This window comes from Sinocyclocheilus anshuiensis, unplaced genomic scaffold (assembly GCF_001515605.1).
Source record: "Sinocyclocheilus anshuiensis isolate Anshui unplaced genomic scaffold, SAMN03320099.WGS_v1.1 scaffold165, whole genome shotgun sequence".
Taxonomy (NCBI): domain Eukaryota; kingdom Metazoa; phylum Chordata; class Actinopteri; order Cypriniformes; family Cyprinidae; genus Sinocyclocheilus; species Sinocyclocheilus anshuiensis.
The window spans coordinates 777,092-786,053 of NW_015540851.1; the positions used below are offsets into that span (position 1 = coordinate 777,092).

Consider the following 8,962-nt stretch of genomic DNA (forward strand, 5'->3'; position numbering starts at 1 on the left):
TTCCAGATTTTCAAATAGTTGTATCTCGGCCAAATATTGTCCTATCCTAACAAACCATACATCAATATTCTGCTTTCAGATGATGTATAAATCTCAATTTCGAAAAATGTACCCTTATGACTGGTTTTGTGGTCCAGGGTCACATATATAGTTTAGTATGTAGTGGCACAAAGCAATTTCGTAACACTTAAGCACATCGTATTTTGGAAAGAATATTATAGTTACATATAGATATTCTTACAATTGGGAAAGCAATTGATTTCCTAGACATACCCCCATGCCTTTTGCTCTCTCTTTCACAAGTCTTGCTCCCTAAAGCCTCAGAATGGTTAAACCAGGGCTGTCCAAACTCGGTCCTGGAGGGCCGGTGTCCTGCAGAGTTTAGCTCCAACTTGCCCAGGTGTGTTTAATTAGGGTTGGAGCTAAACTCTGCAGGACACTGGCCCTCCAGGACTGAGTTTGGACAGCCCTGGGTTAAACTATCCACCATGTTTCAACTCAGAGAGGTTATCCCTTGTATCACACCCCTAATGTGCTTAACTGGAAAGTCAAGCCACTTCACTGTCTGTCTGTCTGTCTCTCTCTCTCTCTCTCTCTCTCTCTCTCTCAAACTCCCGTTCTCACTCTGTCCCTCTATCCTTGACCATCTGCCTCAGGTCTCACCCTGCTGTCTGAAGTGTCGTAGGGGGTCTGAGCATGAAAAATTTCACTGTAAAAGCCTTTTTATATATCATAATGAGCTTATGAAATGTATTTTCCACTCCACTTGTTTTAAGAACTACGACCAGAGCTGTAAGGATGGTTTGCATGTCAGAAAGCCTTTTGCTTTTCGCATTCAACAAACCTGAGAGGCTTTAATAATGCAAAACACAAGATTTGAAATGTGAATTTTCATTTTTTTTCACTGTACTTAAACCAGAAATGGACAGCCGCCATCTTTTCTGTCTTTTCTGTTAACATACTTATTTATGGGATTATGTTCTGCTATTTCCAAAGAGAAAATTGGTTCTTATCTGGTCTGTATGACAGTTGCCACGGACTGCATCTGTGTCAGCCGGACACAGAGAGTTGGGAGATAGAAGCAGGACTGCCCTGAAGTGCTTATAATCCCACCCGGTATTACTGTAATCTCCCTCTCTTCATCTTTTAAATCGGGATTTGTGAAAAGAAATAGTGACTAGATGCGGTTATTGCCACTGAGATACACTAAGGCTTAAATATGCATAAGGGCTTCTTTTGTGGCTCAGATCTCTTGATCTGTAGTTGCGACGAGCGCTGGAATTGGAAATCACAGTAATTGCTCTCAGAAAGGATTTCATGTATTCAAGACACAAAAGAACAGACATGTAAAAAATGCAATGCAGATCTGTGTTTAGATTTTAGCATTAATTATTCTTATTCAAGCATTAAAATAACATTTAGCATTAAAAAAGCATTTTTTGGAGAGGCTATGATCACAAAAGTGTCTAAGGGGAGACATAATATCATTTTTATTAGCTTTGCTTATTAATATTAATTCAGTGACATAACATTTATACAATAGTTCCAACTGAAATGCAGGTGGCCATTAAAAATTTTTTAAAAGTGACAGAATGATAAATCAGCCAGTGTTTGCTCACCCTCATGTCATTCCATGTCAGTTAATGTCAGCATTCATGTCAGTTTCACTTTCTGTGAAACACAGAAGATGTCTTCTGTGTAAACGTCAGCGTCATCTGGACCCTGTTGACTTTTGATTGTATGGAAAAAAAACAGTTGAAACAGTCTCCAATATATATATATATATATATATTGTGTTCCAGAGTCATACAGGTTTAAAAAACGACAAAATTAAATGAGGGTAAGTAAATAAAGATACATTTTTTTATTGTATTGTGGCCAAACAAAACAAAACAAATATATTTTTAAAGGTGACAATGGCTGTTGTGTTCCTGTCTGGGATCATTTTAGGACAATTATATCACTCAGAAGTATTCTTCTTGCATGGACATTTGGGACGTACACAGATTAGACTTCAGCATCAATGGCGATTTATCTAGTGTGTCCTTGCACATCAGCGCTGCTTAAACCCTTAAACAACAGAAAGCGGTGTGTCGTGGCTATTATATTTAAAAGGTTCCTATCAAATCCAGGCTTAGATAAAAACGGATGACCTGCGGTGTCTGTTGGGCTCCCTGTAATTAATCTCGATGAATATAACTCTGACCACAAACGTCTAGAGTCATGTGGCGTTGATTTCAAAGAAAGCAATTAATTTTTCAAAACTTTTAACTGGGGGTCTGGGGCTGGGAGCAGGAAATGAGCGCCGATGGCATTTGGTTCGTTAGGGCTAGACGATTGATGTGCTCAGTAACCACAGGAAACACATGACTGGCTAATTGAATTTGATCACTTGGTAATGCACTGGAGAAATGACCTAATCAATGCTCGTGCCATCGAGTAGGCCATTCTTTGTCTCTCCCCCTTTAATGAATACATCACTTGAGAGTCCGATTATTCTCTTATTCATTTGATTCGGCTCGGCACGCACAGGAGTAACTTGCCCTGTTCTCGTTTGTTATGTAGTTGTAAACATTGATCACTCTTTGTTTATGAAGCTTTATTGTGTACATTTCACAAATGCTATTCTACCCAGGGGCCTGGTGTTCAAACAGCCAAACAATCAGATGCAAAAAAAGCCCTGTTTGCCCTTCAAACCTTTGATTCTCAATAGCCCGTCATGTCAGATGGCTGTTTTACACTCAATTAGGGAGCTGTTGGACCCGAGTCTGTTTGCAGTCAGAGTTTAGTTTGTTTAGTTGCTGAGAAAGTTTTCTTCTGAGGTACAGTTAATGTGGACTCCAGTTTGTATGAATAAATCTAAATTATGGAAGTGAGCAATATTTGAGGTTCATTTGCGTCTTTGCATGCTTTTGGTCACATTTACCAAAGTTTAGTGCATTTCTCATAACTGTTTTTCTCTGAATAAAAGTTTTGGTGGTAAATACAAAACAACAAAATATGAATAAAACTATAATATTGTGAATATAGTGAAAAATGTAATATTTAGTAGTAAAGTAAAGTCATTTTTTAATCAATCATTTAATCTCCTTATAATAATAGGCCATATATATACAAGAATAAAGTCACACCATTATGAGATTAAAGTAATAATTTAGTAAATAATGAGAATATACAATGAAATATGAGATAATGAGAATAAGTTGTCGAAGCTATGTCAGCTATGGTGCGAAACTGTCAGCAATTTAGTGCAATGAATATATATGTATATATATATATATATATATGTATATATATATAAGTTTATAATTTATAAATATAATCTCCTTATAATGATAGGCCTCATATAAAGTCATACAATTATGAGATTAAAGTAGTATATTTTAAGAATGAAGTCAAATTAATGAGAATAAAAGTTGTATAATTCCAAGATTTTTTTTTTTATGATTTTTTTTATTATTATTATTTTATTTTAATGTTGCACAAAAACACTACCTCTAGTTACAAACAAACAAAAAAGGTTTCAAACTGCAAACACCCTTAGTTTTACATTGCATGGGTTCAATGTAACCTTTTAACTTGTACATCAAATAGTAATTGCACACTACTGAGTGTTTGTGTGAATGATAAAACTATATAGCCAAAGAGTGAACAGTTTGTCAAAAAACTGTGTATATTTGTCCAGTTGGCAGACTTACAAGGTGAAACTGGACAATTTGTCTTCGTAATGCACACTCTTCTCTGAGTCGTGTTTGTGTTGTCAGATAGCAGAGGGCACATATCTGGCACGCCGGAATACCCAGATGCATTTCACAAGCCGGAGAGCTCCAATGACGTTGGAAAGGCAGATGGGCATCTATGCTGCATAAGCATCCCTTCCTTTCCCTCATGGCATCTTCCCCCCACCTCCGTACCTTTCACTGAATGTGCCTCTATATTTCTCTCTGTGTTTGTCCTGTAAACACGGTAATGCACACACAGGTTTGCTTGTCTTTTGTTCATTTGTCTCTATTGAAAGGAGGCATCTGGCTGGTCACCGTGAAAACACTCCAGAGAGGGTACTGAGGATTCACTGAAATAGATGAGCCATTTTCTGCCCATCTCTTGAGAGAGTCTGTTTTTCACCCACACACTCCCTTACACATACAGATTCCTTCTCGTTTTGTTGCTTCTCTTTGGACTGCGAGCTTAAGGAAACTTTTTAAGGAAGCGGCTTGTGATGACAAGATGTGAGCGGGAGTTTGCTTAGCTGTTGTTAGGGGAATTTAAAGTTTATGTTCAGAAGTTAGCTACATCTTATAAAACTTTTTGAGGAGATTTGGGGATCACAGTTCGATTCATATACATTTTATTAGTATTTATAAATTAAGAAAATGTATTATTGTTATTATTTAATATAATTATGAAATGCATGGCATTGAATAAATTATATATTTATATTTATTTATATTTAATTATAATTATATACATTTTATATGTGTATGTGTGTGTGTGTGTGTTTAATTAAAGAATGTTATTTTAAGAATGTTTTAACATTTTAATATTATTTTTATTATTATTTAATTTTAAGGAGTTATGTCAGGGGTGTTAATCTTTTTTTATTTCTAATCACATATTTTGTAGTGACAGGGCATGAAAACTGGAAAGAAATTAAAAGAAAATGCAATGAAAGAAGGAAATGAAAACTTGAGCAGTATTATACTTGCTTTTCCTGAACAAAAGTGCCACTGTGCCTTTTTTTTTTTTTCTTTTCAGAATGAATGCACAAGCTGTGATGGTTTCTTTGAAAGGTATACATGTAGAAGTAAGAGTTAGCAGTTAGCCTTTGTCTCTGTCAATAAAGAAACATCTGGCATTTTTGAAAAGTCTATGTTGAAGTTTAGAGCATAAAAAAAGTTAGAAATCCGCCAAATCACTTACAACAAAGAAAAATCTAGAAATCAGTCATGGAAAGTCTGAAGTACTAAGCGTTTTTGCTAATGGCACCAGATGAAAACATGCAGATGGAAGCTAAGCATGTTTTTAATACTCGATTGATGCAGTAGCACAAATGATGGTCCAGTGCCCTCAATTAGGATTTAAACACTCAATTAAAACAAGCACAAGTTTAGTAACGGCGATAAGTAGTGTAGGTCATCAGCTGTCTGCTAGCCTGTAGCATGTTAACAGCTGGACTGTATATGAAAACAGCAAAACCACAATGCAGCATTATTTATTAAAGTCACCTGATGGCTACCTGATGCCGTCCATGTCTCATTAAAACCAGGACCCAGACTTGTAAAAAATGACTGTGTGCTAGTTGGCAAGAGAATATGTGATCTATACTGCTGTAATATACTTTTTATTAGCTTTTAGTTGTTGATACAAAGCCTTTACTTATAGTGCTCACAGCAACACCGTTGGAAAGAGAAGTCGACTTTGGATGCCAGCCTGCGAGATTGTGTTGTATTTTTCCTGATTGTGGATTTTTGCAGGTTGGATGCTTCTGATGAAGTTTTTGCTAAAGACACATGGTAGAAGAAGAAAAGATAAATAAGCAGGCCGCATGACCCAGTGCTGCCAGCAGACACAGTTTGCATAATCTCAGAAAAGCCTCATAAATCTCGATTTAGACCGGCACTATCCTTCTCGCTCAGACGTTCTCTCCAGGGGCAGTTTGCATACAGGCAGGATGTTGTAAAACACTTCCCCGGAAAGTGTTCTTATCAACCTTTTAAAATGTAGACGTGTAGAGGTCGTATTCCTGTGATTCCTGTCGCTGCCATGGGCACACAGATGCTACTATCAAAACGAACCATCTTCCTCAATTCTGGCACCCCTGCAATTATGTTATTAATAGACGGTGCCTTTTTTAACTCATCTTTTTTAATGCCTGATTTTCACATTCTGGGAAATTGGATGTAGAGCTAAATTTGCTCTTTTTTACCTCGAAATGCCGCAGCTACATGCATCAACGCTGCGAAAAAGGTTGATTCGTCCCCTGACCCTTGTGCTAAAGAAAACGTTTTACACTTTTTTCCTCAGAAACTAAAGTTACAGAACCAGAGTTCGCCTTGAATTTTCAAAAGAGTCATGGCAATTACAACTTTAGCTGTGAAGTGTTCCAATCGCTGATTTAGCCTTTGATTCAGCTTCTGCATCTGTGCTTTTTATCTGCGGCTGGGGTTGAAAGACGTGCTCCGTACCACGATAGAGAGTCTCAACAAAGCTTTATAAAGGTCACGAGGGTAAGGGGAGGCCTACGTGACCTTTCACACAATCCCCTCCTGCTGTGACTTTACCGTCTCCTTTCATAATTTCATCCGTCACGTACCATTCAAATATCTCCTTTTCAAGTCCAACAGTGCGTTGAAGAAAAATATTCTATCTCTTTCTAGCAAATCTCCATATATTGTTTTATGGTGCAAGGTTTCAGAAGCAAAAAAGAAAACTGAAAAGATAAACGTTGCTCTCGTACTTTGATTATATAGCAGTTCTCTTTTTTGATTTTCCTGGTTGCATCTTTCAAATGTCTTTGAAACAACAGGTGCGATAACACTTTTATATACCGAGTACATGTGGTAATGTCAGGCATAAAAGCGTATGTTAGTAATAAAGAATGTTTCTGCACTGCATTACTGTACTATCAAGATGTCTGAGAGGTTTTATGATGGTGTAGAGAGAGAGGGAGAGTGGATGTGGACGGGAGGGAGAGGAGAAATGAACCAATGCATTAGTCTCCCTCAGTCTCGTGTTTAGCCGTGTCAATATTGTCTGGACCACAGCTGAGTACAGATTCTCTTCTGTTCCACTCCGTATTGACTCTGAGTTGGTGAGCAAACACATTGTGGCAACATTGATGTAACATTGAGTTGAGTAATTGAAACCCATATAGGAGAGAGATCGGAGAGGGGTTATCGTTTTTTGATCATCGTCAGCCATTGAAGAGAGAGAAACACAGGAGTGGATATAAATCTGTAAAGAATGACAAACCGGTGAAGTTTAGGCTACTCAATAAAGTGTTTCTTATTGCTCAGCTCTGTTTTTGTTTGGCGGAACTGATTAGTAGACGTTGAGACATATTCTTTTTTTCATATAATGATCAGATATGCAAAGTCTTCTGAGCTGAAGTAAATATGCTTACCGTGTAAGAAAAATCTCAAGATAACTGTATGTGAATATTTAAAAACAAATTCTGATTTAATATGATTTAAATAAAAATAATAAATATTTAAATATAATTTTATCATAATAGGATAATGTAATAATATAATAATAATGTAATGGAATACAATACTTTTACAAAACGGGTAACTGGTACTAATGACCAGTTTTGTAAAATTATTGTATTACAGTACTATATTATAATAGTAAGAATTACAAATGAGGGGAAATGGGAATTTTGGAGAAAATGTGCTTACTTGTCATATAATAATGTCACAAGGTCACAAAATTACTACATATTACATAAAAATATTTTCTTATTTTTAGATTTTTTTGAATAAATGTATGACACAGGCGTGTTTCTGTGAGAATCGCTCATCGTAAATGTACTGGATTCTCAACAAGAAAAAAATAAATAAAAGTTTTTATTGATTGTTTTTTTCCCCCATACATACAATATTGTCAAAGTGTCGATACACACACAAAGTCAAAACAGACATAAAATAAACAGAGAGGAAAATGTATATATACATTTCTCTCTCTTATGTATACATGAGATATAAATTATATAAACCTTGAAAAATAAAAAAGGTATTAAATCAAATATATTGCTATAAAATAAGCTCTCGGTGAGACATTAATGAGCATTAAGACAACACCGTAGTGCAGGCAGTGAATAGTGAATATGAAGATCAGATTGCATCGCTGTAATGCTGTGTATTTATTTTACAGTTAGTGTCAGTCTAAAGTAAATACAATTAGCTTCTATTACGAACAAGAGTTGAATGGGAAGTTCCCTGATGGATAAAGAAGGTTGTGCATGTGTGGATGAGTGTGCAAAGCTTTTAACAACTCATCCTCTCATTTTCTTACACCAACACACTCCCTCCTCTTCATTTCATTTCTGCTGTGCTCCTCCACTCTTATTTGTATCTAACAGGTCATTAAGTTCACAAATGTGCAATTGAGTGTTTTGGATGTTTAATTAGCATGTTTCCTTGACTAATTAAAATGCACAAATCTAAGGATTAAAGCCCCCCTCCATTTCTCCCTCTCTCCCACCCCCTTTTTTATGAATAATTAATCAATCTCTTTCACCAGGAGATTCTGTCGCACACCAGGACACATTTCAGTGTTGTGCAAGATGTAAACTCTTTTCCTTTTTCCTTCACAGACAGACAATTTTCCTGCTGAGCCCAATTACATGGGTAACAGGCAGCAGTTTGTTCAAAGGTAAGGCCTATTTAAGTTTTCTCAGCTTTATTTGTCTTAAACTCCCCTGCACACAAATGTTCTTCAGATAAGAACTAAAAACCTATGCATCCTTGCCCGGGTTAATCCGTTTGATCGTTTTTGTCTTGTTTTTCTGACTTGTAGCAGCTCCACATTCAAAGATCCAGAGCGAGCCAGTCTCAGAGACAGCGGCCACGGGGACAGCGACCAAGCGGATAGTGATCAGGACACTAATAAAGGCTCCTGCTGTGACATGTCTGCTAAGGAAGCGCTCAAGATGAAGGCCACTAGCCTGAAGCCTCAACCACTTGAGCAGGGTGAGTCCTTCAACATCAGGAACTTCATTATAAACCAAAGACTGAGTTGCTCTCTCTTTTTCTGTGCTTTCTTGCAGTTCCCTTTCGATACTTCACTCGTACTGCGTCTTGCTTAAGACGCATATGGGAAAAAGCCTTTTTTCTCCTGAACTGAAGCCTATTTCATTCACACAGTGAAACTGCACGGCCATTGGTTCGTGCAGGGCTTTAAAAACGAACCAATGGCACGGCAGCGGAGCTGCACGAGCCTATGGCGACGAAGCCCGCCA

At 37.0% G+C, this 8,962-nt stretch overlaps 1 protein-coding gene across 1 annotated transcript in view; it reads left to right on the forward strand.

Annotated features, from left to right (window-relative positions):
* The window catches only part of LOC107687749 (protocadherin-17-like), an 82,081-nt gene that overhangs the window by 27,319 nt on the left and 45,800 nt on the right, over positions 1-8,962 (forward strand). The window contains exons 3-4 of the mRNA XM_016485201.1: positions 8,318-8,376; positions 8,521-8,693. Of these exons, the coding sequence (XP_016340687.1) occupies positions 8,318-8,376; positions 8,521-8,693 (232 nt within the window). The remainder of the gene's footprint in view (positions 1-8,317; positions 8,377-8,520; positions 8,694-8,962) is intronic.